This window comes from Mus pahari, chromosome 2 (genome assembly GCF_900095145.1).
Source record: "Mus pahari chromosome 2, PAHARI_EIJ_v1.1, whole genome shotgun sequence".
Lineage (NCBI taxonomy): Eukaryota > Metazoa > Chordata > Mammalia > Rodentia > Muridae > Mus > Mus pahari.
In genome coordinates this window covers 136,477,511-136,493,942 of record NC_034591.1, presented here as the reverse complement: position 1 = coordinate 136,493,942, position 16,432 = coordinate 136,477,511, and the positions used below count along the sequence as shown (strand labels likewise).

The following is a 16,432-nucleotide window of genomic DNA, read 5'->3' as shown; positions in this document are numbered from 1 at the left end:
CTCTCGGCAGATCACCTGAAGACCGAGGGGGAGCTTTCAGAGGAGAAGAAGATCCTGAACGAGATGCTGGAGGTGGTGGAGCAGAGAGACTCGCTGGTGGCCCTGCTGGAGGAGCAGCGACTGCGGGAGAAAGAGGAGGACAAGGACCTGGAGGCCGCCATGCTATGCAAGGGCTTCAGCCTGGACTGGTCCTGAGCCTGCCTGCCATTGCGTCTGGTAGACTGGCACCCACCTGACCCAGCTGTGTTCTCCCAAACCACTGGATCCAGGTTCAGAAGAGGCCTGGCATCCCTGGAGAAGCCGTGCTCAGACACCATGCTGTGGGAAAACCCCAGGTGAGGGTTATCATCTGAGGTGACTCCACCTCTGAGGAGAGGCGCCCCCACCCCCAGACTTCCCACTCAGGAGGGAGGAGATGGGTGTGTTTGATGTGTGCCCCAGGGAGAAAACGCCTTCAGGTCCCTGAGGGCTTGCTGCCCGGCACCTCTTTCAAGTGGCTCCTCTTCAGAGCCACTGCCACCACCGAGCACCTGCAGAGCAGAGCAGCCATTGCCCTCATGCTCCCTGAAGCACCACCAAAGAAAGTACAGAGGCTGAGGATGGAGATCCAGCAGGGAGCAGCCCCGCGCAGGGGCGCAGGGGTGATGCTCACCCTGCCGGGGCAGGGGAAGTAGGCAGGTTCATTATGCAAGTCAGGAGGGCGCAGGAGGGGCCTGCCCCACCACACACTGGATCCCCAGTGGCCAAGTCTCACATGGACAGTGGCCTGAAGCCCGTGGATTGCTGTGTTTTGCTTTTAGTTTTCACAACCGTTTTGACACTGGAAAGTATTGACTTTGGGAGAGCTGAAGGAAGCCCTACCTGTCAGCCCCTCCCCCACCCCGCTCCTGTTGACAGAGAGGCGCAGTCCCTGGTCAGCACCCACATCTGTACAGGAGATGGCTCGCTCTCCTTGGTGTTTTCCTGTGTTTGCACATTGAAACGAGACTGACAACCTGGCCAGATACTCAGCCACTTCGGACCCTTTTTTTTTTTTTTTTTTTTTTTTCAATTAACTTATTTTTTTAATACTTGAAAGTAAGCAATGTCCTTTTTTAAAAACCTTTACTAAGAGACACTGCCTGTCACCTGCGCGTGGGAGTGACAAGGAGGTCTTTGTACATCCCATGCAACCTGATGCAAAACTGACCTGTTTCTTGTTACACGCATCTATTTATTAGCCTTCTTAATGGTGTTACTGGCCTGCTTGGCACCAAAGCAGCCCAGGGCCCTGTGGGTCCTTGTTCACAGCTTTGCCATCCCCTCCTTCACCCAGCACCCTGTTTCTGTGGCCACTGGACTTTTCCAGTAGAGTAGCCTCTCTGTCTGTGCAGATGCACTTGAGCGCCAGGAGGCCAGGCCTGGAGACAGGTTGTTCTGGTCTTTTGGGGATCTTGGCTCGGTGGAACCCACTTTGTCCAATTTTGCTGCCAAGGTTTTACCTCCTGTACCTATGTTAAAGGTTGAGGCTAGCCCCTCTTCACACTGGCTGGGACCAAGTAGAGTACGACCTTGTCCTTGGGCTGGCTGGTGGAAATGCTCAGCCCCAGCTCGACAGGAACATGTGTACTGGTCTCACCTCAGCATACCGGCCACTCCAACCTTCTCTGCCTGTATCAGGATTTTCTTGGCCTGGCAGGAGCCAGTAAGCACCATGTAACTAGATCCATAAGCCAAGCTGTTTGTTTCTCGTGGTTCAACCAGAGACCGGCGGTTGGGGCCAGGGTGCTTCTCTTTCAAAACAGCAGCCGCACATGGACCAGTCCATTGGTGCCCACACCAATCTGGAAAGGGCACGCCAGCTGGGCCTGTGGGAGGGGCCAGTGCAGACAACAGCCAAGGGTCCACACTGACCCTGGACTTCCCATGGGAACCACACTGTGCCTCAACATGAGCATCCATCCACCCAGCCCCAGAGCAGCAAACAGCTCTCTTACTCTTCACCTTGCGCAGAAGCCGCCATCTCTCCTGTGGACATCCAGATGTGCTGCTAGCAACCGCCACAGCTCTGATGTCATCACTTCCTGGACTCTGATATGGCGGTATCACTATTTTTATTCCGTCAGAGGAGGATGTTCTGGATTCCATTTTCAACCACAATCTGCCAATCAAACTGGACTTTGGACAGGACCTTCATTGCCTGTGTGCCCTTCTCCTTGACCCTGTCCTCCTCCGCAGTGCCACCGGCAGCATTACCATGCAGCTCAGCCCTGTCATTCCTGCTCACCCAGAACAAGGAAACCATTTCCCGAGCGACTCAAGAAGGATGCAGGGGCACGCTGCATCTCTAGTGGCCTCTCAGAGCAGAAGCACCAGATGTTCCCTTCCACCTCTGTCCTGGTCAGCCATGATGTGTTGATCTCTCCAAAGCACACACTGCTTCCAGTGAAAAGTGGGCAGAACCCTTTGCAGGAGGGCCTCAGAAATCCACCAGCCTTGGGAGACGTCCCCCAGTTCTCCAGTCGTGACAGCACGGGGACTTCAGGATCCCACAGAGCACTTTTTTTTTTTAGGCTCCCAGTTTGTAACCACTAGTTTGCAGTTGATTTCAGTGGCCCGGGAACGAGACACGAAGTGTTCTCCGCCTCTGGAAATGCATACAGCTCTGGTCATGCATTCTTCCCGGGAGTTATGTCTTCACTTGAAGGCAGGGAAGAGGGGGATGTATACATACAGTTCATACACACATGCAGTGCTAGAGTGCTTTTGAGTAAACCCAAACTCAAGGCTAAGGACAGTACATGAAGCTCTAGCCTCGGTCCCTGGAACGCAAGCAGAAGGCAGCCCATGGCTCCCAAGTAAGTAAGAGCATGTGGCCAACCCAGGTTCTGACCCTGCTCAGTTGATATTTTTGCCCTCAACAGCCATCCTTAAGGTAATTTTGACCAGCAGATGTAGACTTTAAAAACTAAGACATTTGTCACTGGCACAGGAGAGTAGAGGTGGGGGCAACAAATATTGAGGGGGCTGGGACCATAGCTCAGTGGTAGAATGTGTGTTCAGCATGCATAAGATCCACGGTTCAATCCCCAGTACCACATTTAAAATTTTTTTCTTTTGAAAGATGGTAACATGACCCACAAGAGGGAATGGTCTGTTTTATGCGCAATAAAGTTTTGTTTTGTTTTGTTTTTTAAAGAAACGAAAAAATGTATTTCTGAAGTCATTTTTCTGCTCTTGGCATTGAGCCAAGACATATTTATCGCCTACCTTTCAGGTGAGTGATATCGAACACAAATCATTTTGGTGATTTTAGGTGAGTGTGTGCAGACAAGGATTCTCAGAGAATAGAGCTTTCCATTTGGTTTATGATTTTTGAATCCCCTGTGTTATCCTGACTTAGCCATCAGTAGCTGGGACTTGAGAATTCTCCACAGCAGCCCTGCTTAATAAGAAACACTGAGTAATGGCCAAGGAAGCCAGAGCCAGTTTCTTAAGACAGGTGTTACTGCGGGGTGGATGGCGGCACACGCCATCTCAACGCTTAGGAGGCAGAGGCAGCTGGATCGCTGTGAGTTCGAGGCCTGCATGGTCTATGTTGTGAGTTCCAGGATCCTATCTTTAAAAAACAGACTGGTGTTGCTAAAATTCTTAAGGTCCCAATGACACACCAAGGCATGATTCCACCAAAGTTCATTCTGGGAGAACAATATGTTTACTGGGCTTCCCTACACAGTACAGGTTACTTATCAGGGTGTGGGTTCTCCCCACAGAAACACCTGGAAAGACTTTGCCCAGCAGAGATGAGGGTTTCCCTGTAGCCACATAGATGGAGCCTCCCTCCCCTGTCTTCACCCTCCCTGTATAACCAGCCCTGCCCCCAGGCCCAGTGTGTATAAGGAAGACAGTTGTGTACAACAGGTAGTAGGCCACACCTGGGTACTGTGGTATTCTTCCCACCCCTCCACGAGGGCATGAACCATCAACAAACCTAGTCGGGATGATCTTTTACAAGGGGGTGAGACTGAACTCCCCAAAATGGCAGTTATGTGGCCCAGAGGACAGTCAGTGACCACAGCTGGATCACCAGCTGTTCCAGAAAGAAAGCCCACTGGTCAGGGTCCCATGCATATTGGGAGATGAGAACGGAGGGGGGGGCTAGAAGTAGCCAGCCTCAGAGGGACTTACTGTAGCCCGGGGCTCCCCACCACCACCACCGGGCCCCAGAGGGTTTCCCAGGAGATAGGGCCGAGAAGCAGGTGTGGCTCTTGGGTGCACTTTCATCCCCAGGTGGCAGGAAATGGTAGTTTTAGGCAGGCAGCCAGAAACAGGCTCCTCCTGAGAAACCACCGCTCCTGGCCTCGGCCAGCCCAGCTGACTCCTGTCAGAAGAATGGCTATGTGCCTCTGTGAGAGGGTGAGTGGTAAGGAAACTGCTCAGGCCTGGGCCAGCCTCAGACTGTGGGGATGTGCCTCCCAGCTCTACAGAGGTGGGACCGTGCACACAGATGCAAACTGGGCTCCCCCGTCCACTTGTTCCTTGCAGGAGAGGCAAGGTTTGGGGGAGCATGTAGGTATAGAGGCTCCAGGAGATGCTTCCAGACTAGGGGCCTTGGACTCTGGAGAGCATTTGGGGAGCATCTTTTCTGTCAGAAGCCGCAGAAGCCTGAGAACAGTGGGGGCCAGGAGAGGGAACAGCAAGTAGCTGTCCTCTGGAGGGTCTTTAAAGTTCAGAAAGGGTTTTTCTCTACAGAGGCCTCCAACAGAAGGCCATAAAATACTAACCTCGGGAACCCCAGCCCGTTATTCCTCTTATAAAATAGATTTCACAGCAAGCTGGTATCGCTAATTCAGAGATCCACTTCCAGGCTACCTCTGTCTGGTCTCCCAGACCGGTTATTGGCTCTGTTATAGAGACTGATCCCTATCATTGGTGAGTAGGCATACCTCTCCCAGTAAGAGACAGCCCTCTGCTGTGAGCACCTTACTGCCCACACGAGGTATCGTATCGAATGTTCTACAGAGGAAGAGGGAGGGAGGAAGATGAGAAGGACAGAGACACGTGGAGGACTGAGAAGTTTCTATTCAAAAAAAAAAAAAAAAAAAAAGTGAATTCCACAACTCTTTAAAAAAAAAAGAAAAATATTTATTTTGTTTTAAATGTTGTGTATATGTGTGTCTGTGGGTTTATGAATGTCAGTACAGGTGCCAGCAGTAACTAGAGAGATCAGAGGCCCCGAAACTGGAGCAGCAGCTGGGTCTTCTGTAAAAGCAAGTGCTCTTCACTACCAAACCATCTCTCCAGCCTGAAGTTACAGAATTCTTCACTTCTATAGAAATTTGGGGGTTTAATTTAAAAATACCGGATCCTGGCTGGAAAGGGGCACAGCATTCAGGTGCACACGCCCCACACACAGATACATCACACACAATTTTAAAAAATAGAAATAACTTGCTTGCTCTTGTAGAGGACCTAAGTGTGGTTTCCAGCCTGCACATCATGGCAGCTCACAACCATCTGTAACTCCAGTTCCAGGGAATCTGACATCCTCTTTCTGGCTTCCAAGGGCACCAGGCATGTATGTGGTGCACACACAAGCTCGCAGACAAAGCAGAGTAAATAATGTTAAGTAAGAGTCGCTGAAACATTGAAATCATGCGTGTGAGTGTTCTGGATGATTTAAACAGGCACAGCTTAGAGAGTAGAGTGCCAGTCTGTCTTGCACAAATCCCAGCACTTCAGAAACCCAGGCATGGTGGCCCACACCTCGCCCAGTACTTGGAAGGGTAAGGCAGAAGGACCAGAAGTTGAAGGAAGTTCATCCTTGGGTACGTAAGCAAATGTGAGGTCAGCTTGGATGACTTGAGAACCTCCATCAAAATCAAACAGAACAAAGAAGTAACTAGAAGCCATCACAAGTCATTAGTCATCAGACCTTACCTCGCCAGCAGCGAAGTCAGGCCATCTGTACCCACACATCCCTGATCAGCCCCCGGGATGTCACCGTTTCTTTCGGAGTCTGGCATCGGGCTGACTCAAGGGGCCAGCACCACTCATCCCTCTGAGGGATCTTCCAAACAGATGCAGGACCACAGCGGTCATACAGCAACCATGAATCAGGGTCCTGTGAAGTTCCCATTCCTGAGTTGGACCCTGCCTTCAGCAATGTAGGAGGGCCACCCTGACACAGGCCCTTTTATTTGCTGTCATTCTTTCTGGAAGCTGAAAGCCAATAGTGCAGCCATCAAGATGGCTCAGATTTAGGAGGCAGAAGCAGCCCTGTTCACTCCTCTGACACACAGTAGGAGGAAAGCTGACTTCTACATACTTGTCCCTCACACACCCGTAAATAAATGCAAATAAATTTAAAAATATTCTTTATTATTTGTAATTGTTATTAGCATATATTATCTAATGGGTTTTAGTATCCTATAGGATATATATACACACATACATATATATACACATATACATATGTATACTAATACATATAAACCTGTATACATACATACAGATGTATATAACATATAGATATTATGTATAGGTTATATATATATCATATATTTAATTGTGAGCCCATTTAAAACTCCTTTGCCTCCAAGGCAGTGGAAGCTTCACCCAGGCCCTTCTTGTTCTTATGTTCACTAATGATGATAAAGTCTCTGCCTCTCCAGGAGGAAATGTTTTATAGGTCACTTGGCCCAGTAACATGAAGAGCCCTAGGGATCTGATTTGGCATCGGCCCAGTCTGGCTACTATCCAGCTGGCTGATCTTGAACTTAGCTCTCTACCTCCTAAGTCTTTGCCCCATCAAATGGTGGTGGGACAGAAAAGAGCCAATGGCACTTGCTGTGTACAGTGTGCCCCCCCCCCTTGGGCTCTGAGTCACAGTCACATGCCAGTCTGGCCCAGCTTCAGAGCCCAACCCAGAAGCTGTCCCAGCTCACTTTCTTGGAATTTCCCAGGACTTCTGGATCCCAAGGCAGGGAATGAAGGAGAGGAAGGAAACCAGGGTTTGGATTTGGTGTGGGGATGTCCCATAAAGGAACTATGGACAGAAATAGCATGTCCACGTCATGTATCAATAACAAAGGCAAAACGCAGAGCCTGATTGCTCACACCCAGGAGGCTGAAACAGGAGGATTGACATAGTTCTAGGTCTTCCTGACCATGTACTGTCTTCTAGACCAGCTTAAGCCTTAAAAAAAATAAAAGTTACTAGGCAATGGTGGTGCACACCTTTAATGCCATAACTCAGGAGGCAGAGACACGGGGACTTTTGAGTTTGAGGACAGTTTTCTTTACAAAGTGAGTTCCAGAACAGCCAGAGCTGTACAGAGAAACCCTAGCTTGGGAAAAAAAAATTATGAGGGATAGACAGACAGACAGATAGGTAGGTAGGTAGAGCTGACTTTGGAAAGAGCAGAGCAATACAGAAGACGCTCTGTGGGCCATGATCAGATCCACCTCGAGGCAAATGTTGAGGGGCCTGGCTCTTTGGAAAAGCCAGCCCCAATCTTCCATTCCTTCCCCAGGAGTTTGTCTGAGCTGTGGCCAGACCCTAGGAAGAGACATTTATGTGGCTTTGAGAAGCCAGCCCTCCAGGTCTCTGCTTTTCCTTCCTTGAGCTAGGCATCCTCCCTGGTGACTGTTAGAGCAGATCAAAGAGTCCCAAGGCACAGCCAGGGGATAACACTTGGGAAATCCCACACAGGACTTCTGACTTACTGTAGGTGTTGAGTCACACCAGGGCTCCATCTATCCCGCCCTCCCGAAGCAGAGGACAAAGTGCCACCTCAGCAGAGTACTGTAAGTGACACTGCAGTTCAGATGTAAGTGACAGGACCTCCCCTCCCCAGCTCCCAGACCTTGGTCCAGGATCTTTCTTCCAGCAGGGTTTGTCTGCTATCTGTCCCCTGTCTTCACACCCACCTGTCTTTCCAGGCCTGCACATTAGAGACAGCATGGGATGAAGGTACCCTGGACATGGTGTGGGAGAGTGGCCCAGCCCCTAAACATCTTTCACCTTCACAGTAAAAGGTCTCAGATGAAGATTCAGGGAGACACGGAGATGGATCACAGTGCATATGGAGTTTATTAAATATTAACTTTTAATCTCAATATTTAGGAAAGCAGAAGCAGATAGCATTCTGAGGTGGAAGCCAACCTAGTCTACACGATAAACTCCAGACTAGCTATGGCTACATCTTAAGACCCTATCTTGGGACTGGAGAGATGGCCCAGTGGTTAAGAGCACTGACTGCTCTTCTGAAGGTCCCGAGTTAAAAACCCAGCAACCACATGGTATCTCACAACCATCTGTAATGACATCTGAGGTCCTCTTCTGGAGTGTCTGAAAACAGCTACAGTGTATTTACATATAATAAATCTTTAAAAAAAAAAAAAAAAGATCCTATCTCAAAGGTTTTTAACACTGTGGAGGGACAACAGCCTGATGGGGGCTTTGTGGGGAGTTCACACCCCAGCACCAGAGACAGACAAAGAATGGCAGGGGACTTTGAAGAGCGGTGATCAGGGCCCACATGGTGGAAGTGGGACTCTCTTACCCCTTTCTGAGGATGAGGATGCTTTAGCCACACAAGCCTACCATCAAGCTCTTCTTCAGAGGCAAAGAAGAGGGTAAGGAGCAGGGTGTGTGGCCTTGATGTGAACTCACTTCCCTGGGTGACATCAACCCGGAGTCTGTCATCTAGGGACCCACAGTATCCGTGAGAGGGGAGGCCTGAGTAGGGCTGGATTCCAACATCGCTTTCTTAACACCCAGGGCAGAGAGGACCCCCCTAGGATAGCCACTGCTCCCTCAGCCTCCAACATGTCGCCTCAGCCCACCCTACAATGGGCACTTGCTCTCACTGCTGGTTTCCTATCAACCTTCAGACACCAGACAATAGCACTGGCCAATCCCTTTCCTTGTCTCCCAAGACAGTCCTGGTGGCTTTGCCTGAGCCTTGAAGGATGCTGTGGTCCTGACAGATGAACTACCACCATCTTCCCTCTGTTGGTCTGGTGTTAGGAGCCCTTGAGTCCCGAGGCTGTTCACAGTGAGCCATTGAAAACGACTAAGTGTGGAGGGTACTAGACTGACGGCCTACACATCTGTCTCTTGTCACTTTGTGACTGGAGCAGGAGCTCGCTGTCATGGTTTCACCCAGGTGGGGAGTGGCCAGGACAGAGGAAACTTTGACCCCACAGGCCCAGGGTAAGTGGAGTGTCAACTGGTGATACTCTGTTGCCGGCTCAGCTGAGCCTGTGCAGAGAAGGAGAAGGCATGGGGGATATAAAGTGCAGGTACAGTCAGTAGGAAAGCTAATTACCAAAGCAGAGTGGGCTGGGAGCAGAGGTTGGAAGAGCAGCTGACCACCCCCCACCCCCCCACCCCCGTCTTGAGCAGCAAGAGGTCTTGCTGGGAATGAAAGGACCTCTGTCCCAGCAGTGTAAGGGGGACAGGACTGGAGAAGGGTCATGGTGGGGTGCTGGGCTAGCATGTGAGAGGCCTCAGGTTCCCACACGTGCACCACAGAAAGCATGGCTCTCCAGGATGCCATTTCTGGCCCTTCAAAGGACTCATTTACTAAGCACATACAGTGGCCCAACTCTGGGGAGGCTGGGGACTGGGGAGCGGGGGGAGGGGTTACAGTCATTCTCTGTCATTGCAAGTTTTCCTCTGTATTAGTCAAGGTCCCCTAAAGGAACAGAACTGGCAGAATGAATATTTATAAATAAAGAATAGACTGACTTGCAGAGTGTGGTCCCCCTAATCCAACAATGACTGTCTCACAATGAGAAGGTGGGGGGAGATCTGGTAGCAGTTCAGGCCCTGGGGCAGTGCCAGACCCCCACCGGAGTCCTAGAACATTCTGGAGAGCTGCCTGTCTTAGGTCTACTTTGAAACCCCATGAAGTTATTTCTTTTTTTTTTTAAAGATTTATTTATTATTATAATTAAGTACACTGTAGCTGTCTTCAGACGCACCAGAAGAGGGTGTCAGATCTTATTACAGATGATTGTGAGCCACCATGTGGTTGCTGGGATTTGAACTCAGGACCTTCAGTAGAGCAGTCAGTGCTCTTACCCACTGAGCCATCACGCCAGCATCCCTCCCCCTTTTTTAAAGATTTATTTAAGAAGTTATTTCTATCACAGGACAAGCAGGCTAAGAGCCAAAGCTTCCTTCTTCCATGCCCTTTAACGTGGGTTGCCACCAGAAGGTGTGACAGAGATTTAGAGTGGGTCGTCTTCCCTCCTCAGTCCCCCACAGGCTTACCCGGCACCTTGGCTTTTAGTTGATTCCAGACATAGTCAAGTTGGCAACCAAGGTCTGTCAACGCATCCTTGGGTCTTCCAGTAGAATTTATTCCTTTAATCCCAGCACTTGGGAGGCAGAAGCAGGTGGATTTCTGAGTTCAAGGCCAGCCTGGTCTACAAAATGAGCTCCAGGACAGCCAGGGCTATACAGAGAATCCCTGCCTTGAAAAACCAAAAAAAAAAAAAAAAAAAAAAAAAAAAAAAAAAAATTATTTACTTCTAAATAAATAAATATAATTTTTTCCACTGTCATACTGGACTTTATATATGGAGTTCTTGGCTAGATTGGACTATATGAGACACTGTCTTTAAGACAGTGTCTCACTGTATAGCTCTGGCTATCCTAGAACACACTCTGATATCTAGATCGATTGAGCCTTGAACTCACAGAGACCTGCCTGCCTCTGCTTCTGCCTCCTGAGTGCTGAAATTAAAGATATGTGCCCCATCCCCAACCCCCAGCCCTTGGGAGACACTGTCTTTTTTTTAAAAAGGCCCTAGTTTCTGGGTCCCTGAACCCAGAGTCCTGCCTTCCAACCCCCACTACCACACACAGCTAACAGGAGCCTGATAACAGATTATCAAAACAGACCAACAGCCACATCCTACAATTACTTTCTATATGTACCGGCTGCTTTTGTGTGTTAACTTGACACAAGCTGGAGTTATCACAGAGAAAGGAGCCTCCCTTGAGGAAAGGTGCCCATGAGATCCAGCTGTAAGGCATTTTTCTCAAGTACTGATCAAGGATGGGAGGGCTCAGCCCATTGTGGGTGGTGCCATCCCTGGGCTGGTAGTCCTGGGTTCTATAAGAAAGCAGGCTGAGCAAGCCCAGGGAGGCAAGCCAGTAAGTAACATCCCTCCATGGCCTCTGCATCAGCTCCTGCTTCCTGACCTGCTTGGATTCCAGTCCTGACTTCCTTGGTGATGAACAGCAATGTGGAAATGTAAGCTAAATAAACCCTTTCCTCCCCAACTTGCTTCTTGGTCATGATGTTTGTGAAGGAATAGAAACCCTGACTAAGATACTATACAATAATGAAATCATTTTTCATTTATTCATAGCATGCCTATGAGGCACACTAACATCCCCTTTGATGGGAAGGGCACATAGAGGCTCATATCTGCTTGACTGATGGAAGAACCGAGCCTGGAACTGTTGAAGAGTTGAACCTAGGGTCACCAAGGGAAGGAAAATGAATTCCTAAAGCAAAGCTCTTTGGCTCCCACCCTCCTCCTGACCCCCTTTGGGCGGCACTGCCCAACGCTCTTCCTCAGGCTCTGTTGCTACGTACTTGCCAGATGTTTCTTGTGTAACCATGTCCCATGCAGCCATTGTACTGTCCCATCCAGGCATGGTCTTTCTTATGGTAGTTCAGACTCATGGAGTCAGGTTAAACTGAGAAGCATTGGCATCATTAAACCCATCTCCTTCTCCTCTTCCTCCTCCTCCATCTTCCTTCCTCCTCCTCTTCCTCCTCCTCCTCCTCCTTCTCCTCCCCTCCTCCTCCCCCTCTCCCCCTTCCTCCTCCTCCAGTGCTTTCTCGCTGTTTGTGAGTTGTATTCTTTTACACAGTGAGTCCTAGGGACCCCGACCATGATTGTCCCTGAGTAACTCTAGTCATGTTTCCCCACATATAGAAGACTATAAATGCACAAACCACGAGAAAGCTATGCAAGGCTTAACAACCACATCCTAGCGCCAGGAACGTGCCTGGCCTCAAATTTACTGTGTCGTTGAAGATGACCTTAGTTTGATCCCCAGCATGCACTTAAAAAGCCAAGTATGAAGTAAGCATGGTGGTGCTGGTGCACACCTTTGATCCCAGCACTCAGAAGGCAGAGAGAGGCGGGCCTGGTCTACGTAAGTTCCAGGTGGGCCAGTCATGGCAATGGGATGAGACCATTGTCTCAAAAAAACAAAACAACAAAAAAACAAACAAGCCTTGTGTGTTTCATTCCTGGGGTTCACTGGCTTACCAGCCTGCCCTGAACAGTAAACCTGGGGGCTCCTAGTGACAGACCTTGCCTCAAAAAACACAGTGGGGCTGGCAAGAATGGCACATAGGGAAAGGTGCCAGCTACCTGTGTTTCATCCAACATGGCAGAAGTGACTCCTCCAAGTTGTCCTCTGACTTCAGTATGCTAACACACACACACACACACACACACACAATCACAATCAGTCAAAGTGATTAAGAACAAAAGGAGGGGGAAAACAAAGCCCCAGAGGCCAAAAGACAGATCAGGTCTCTTGGTGCAGAGTTACAGGTGGTGGTGAACTACTTGGAGCCCATTACTGGGGTTCACACCCCTATCACCATGAGAGGGTGGCAGGAACCCTAACCACTGGGCCATCTCCAGCCTCCTGTACGACCACTTGAGAACCTGAACCTTCTAATAGAATTAAATGTTCCCTGACCCAGCATCTTCACCCCTAGATATTTTACCTAAAAGAAACAGAAGCAAATCAGGTATGGTGACACAGGCCTGTGATCCCAGTATTTGGAAAGCTGAAACAGGAGGGCTTCTAGGAATTTCAAGGTCAGTCTGGGTTTCAGGGTGGGACAAAACCACCCCCCCACACACACACACACACAAAGTGGAAGCAAATTTCAACAAAAAAGGAGTCAGGTCATGGGTTTTGTGACAGCTGGCCATATCAGCCTGTAATGGTTTGAATGAGTGGGGCCTGTGGTGGCTGGAATAAGCATGGTCCCCATAGGCTTGTAGATTTGAATACTTTAGTCATCAGGAAGTGACACTATTTGAAAGGATTACAAGGATTAGAAGGTGTGCCCTTGTTGGAGGAAGTGTGTTTTTAAGGTTTTTTTAATCCCAATCGGGGGTTCCACCCCACCTTTGATCATTCAGTTTCTGGATAAAAGACATACAACTTTTATTAAGTAAGCCTTAAACAGCACAAGAGCTGGACAGATATCTATCCTTCATGCTACTATATTTATTTCCTAGCCAATAATCCCATTGTATACTTTGCCATGGTTCGTGTGGGCTGCTCTTAACTCCAGTTAGACAACCCACATGGTCGTTATATCATGACTCACCTAACCTGTGGCAGCTTCTTCCTCCAGTCACCTTCTTCAGAAGTGTGTCACTGGGGATGGACTTTGGGTTTATAAAAGCCCGTGGCAGGCCCAGAGTCTCTCCCTCTCTTCGTGAGGATCAGGATGTGAAACTCTCAGCTATTTATTCAGTACCATATCTGCCTGTGTGCTGCCAGGCTCCCTGCCATGATGATAATGGACTAAACAAGCCTCCAGTTAAATGCTTACTTTTATAACAATTGCCTTGGTCATGGGGTCTTTCCTGGCTAATTTGTTTGCTTGTTTGTTTCAAAATAGTGTTTCTCTGTATAGTCCTGGATATCCTGGAACTTACTATGTAGACCAGGCTGGCCTCAAACTCAGAGATCTTCCTGCCTCTGCCTCTGAGGGCTGGGATCAAAGGTGTGCGCTACCACTGCCTGGCATGTCCTGGCTAGTTGTATGTCAACTTGATACAGCTAGAGTCATTTGAAAGGAGGGAACTCAACTGAGAAGATGCCTCCATTAAATCTGTCTATAGGGTATTTTCTTAATTAGTGATTGGTGGGGGTGGGTCCAATCTATTGTGGGTGGGGCCACCCCTGGGCTGGTGGTCTGCGTTCTATAAGGAAGTAGCTTGAACAAGCCATGAGGAGCAAGCCAGCAAGCAGGACCCCTCCATAGCTTCTGCATCAGCTCCTGCCTCCAGGTTTCCACCCTGTTTGAGTTCCTGTCCTGACCTCCCCCAACGATGGACAATGATGTAGAGATGTAAGCCAATGAACCTTTTCCTCACCAGCTTGCTTTGGGTCATGATGTTTCATTATAGGAATAGCAAGCCAAACTAAGATGGTGTCTCTTCACAGCATTAGAAAAGTGACTAAGACTGGCCTCTATAGGCTCATACGTTTGAATACTTACTCCCAGGTTGGTGGACCTATTTGGGAAGGACTAGGGGATATAGCCTTGTTGGAGAAGGTGTGTCACTGAGGGTGGGCTTTGAGGTTTCAAAAGCCTAGAGTCTTTCCCTCTCTACTTCCTATCTGCAGATAAGGATGCAAGCTCTCAGTGATTCTCCATCACCATGTCTGCCTGTCTTTTGCCAAGCTCCCTGCCATGATGGTCATGGACTCTAACTTTCTGAAACCATAAGCCCCAAATTAAAAGAAAAAATTTGAGAGAGAGTTTTTCTGTATATCCCTGGCTGTCCTAGAATCACTCTGTAGACCAGGCTGGCCTTGAACTCAGAAATCCTCCTACCTCTGCCTTCCAAGTGCTGGGATTAAAGGGGTGTGCCACCACCACCACCCAACTAAATGCTTTCTTTTATAATTCATTATGGTTAAACTGTTTTGTCATGGCAACAGAAAAGCGACTAAGACCCAGCGGTGTCTGAGGTACACACATTTATAGATGTACAGTTAAGCTTTTTCTAATTCTGTAATGGAGACGGACATACACAATAGTAGTGCCTGGAGTGTTGGTGATGGGTTCTAATGCGTTATCTTAATTCAGCTCCCAAAGTCACATGGGAATCTACACGGTCACATGCTGAGGGTCCCTGTTCCCAATTGGTTTTTGATTGATCAATAAAGAGCCAGTGGCCAATGGCAGGGCAGGGAGAAAGAGGCAGGACTTTTAGGATTTCCAGGCAAGAAACTCAGAAGGGGAAAGGAGTCTACCAAGAGAGGGGCGTAGGACAGACCACACCATGACAGGGAAGCAGAAAGATCAGACTTAAAGGCCTGCCAACATGTAAGAATCCAGAAAAGTGGTTCTAGGGGCCATTGATTGGGTCTGGGGTTGCAGAGATAAAATAAAGATTTGTCAAGTATTAATTCAAGAATACCAGAGGGGAGTGTGTGCTAGCCTTGGGGAGGTTTGGAAGTACCCAACCACTGAGCTAGTCAAGATATCTCAAAATATAAAGGTTGCATGTATATCTTTCATTCACAAATCCAGAGAGCTCTGGCAGGTGGCTAGAAGCATGATCACCTTCTGGGAACTCAGAGTAGATTAACAATTCACCATTATAAGTGCAGTAGGGAAGGTCATGTTTGTAATGGTGCCTAGTCACCAAAGAAAGAGAAACAGCTCTTAGAGTTCTGTACTAGAGGGCAGAGGAGCAATCCATCCTTCAGGGTTTGACAAACAGAAGGCAGGCTGGTGACACAAGAAAATCATAGTTCTGAACTAGTCTGGGCTACACATAGTAACCTCTGTTGCCACAGACTGGACCTCACTTTGGGTCCCCGATCTGTGGGGAACGGGTCTCTTGGTTGCAGGTGAGCGAGGATTCGGCGGATGAGTGAAGGTCCACATGAGAGAGGGTGTAAAACTGAATGTATTGATCAAAATGAGCATCACATCTTTAATACAGAACAAACAAGAAAACCGGGGCAGGATACATCCGAAGTTACAATGACACAAGACAAAGGACAAAAGACCAGGAGGTGGGACCAGGCTGCTTGAGGAGGAAGCCAGGTGCAAGGCTAGTCAATAGTTAAACCCCACTGTCAGGGGTCCCCTCGATTATGCTGTTCCTTTGGGCCTAGCGGAAGAACCGCTAGGGTTTTGGGGGTTCTGCTCTGGCAGATCTCATGAATAATACAATACCACATCCCCCCTATTTCCCAGGCCTTGGTAAATACTTGTATATGAAGGTAACTTCTACAGGTGTACTACTCTAAGCTTCGGCCCTGGGCTTGGCTCTGTTTTTTGTGATGCTTAATCGGTTTCACCAGTCTTTACTAGAAGTGAATTAGAATGNTAATGAACAGGTAACCTTATTGCTGAATTCCGAGCTCCTGGCTTTAAGGAATTATCAGGACTTTGGAACACTGGCTTTAAGGGAATTTCACCTATGGTAAAAGTTTAATCTTTAAAGGCATTAATAATATTGAAAGAGAGCATATATCATACTAGCATGCGGATAGGGTTCGTGTATATAGATTATTGAAAATGCCAGGATTCTAGGAGGCTGAATCTCCTTGAGATTCTTTTCCTCAGGACTCATTCCAGGTTTTCAGGCCTGTTGTGAATCACCACTAGAGTGGGCGTGGCACTCTGTCTTAACCACTCTC

The 16,432-nt window shown here is 48.6% G+C and overlaps 1 protein-coding gene across 11 annotated transcripts in view; it reads left to right on the top strand.

Moving 5' to 3' along the window:
• Positions 1–3,181, top strand: part of Mical3 (microtubule associated monooxygenase, calponin and LIM domain containing 3) — a 176,660-nt gene extending 173,479 nt beyond the window's left edge. For 10 of the 11 annotated variants that reach the window (XM_029534850.1, XM_029534843.1, XM_029534849.1 and 7 more), the window contains one exon: positions 11–2,947. In XM_029534850.1, coding sequence (XP_029390710.1) covers positions 11–195 — 185 coding nt within the window. In that variant the 3' untranslated portion in view covers positions 196–2,947. Of the gene's footprint in view, positions 1–10 lie in introns of all 11 variants that reach the window. The other variant, XM_021188783.2, reaches the window with a different exon arrangement.
• Positions 3,182–16,432: the final 13,251 nt, after the last annotated feature.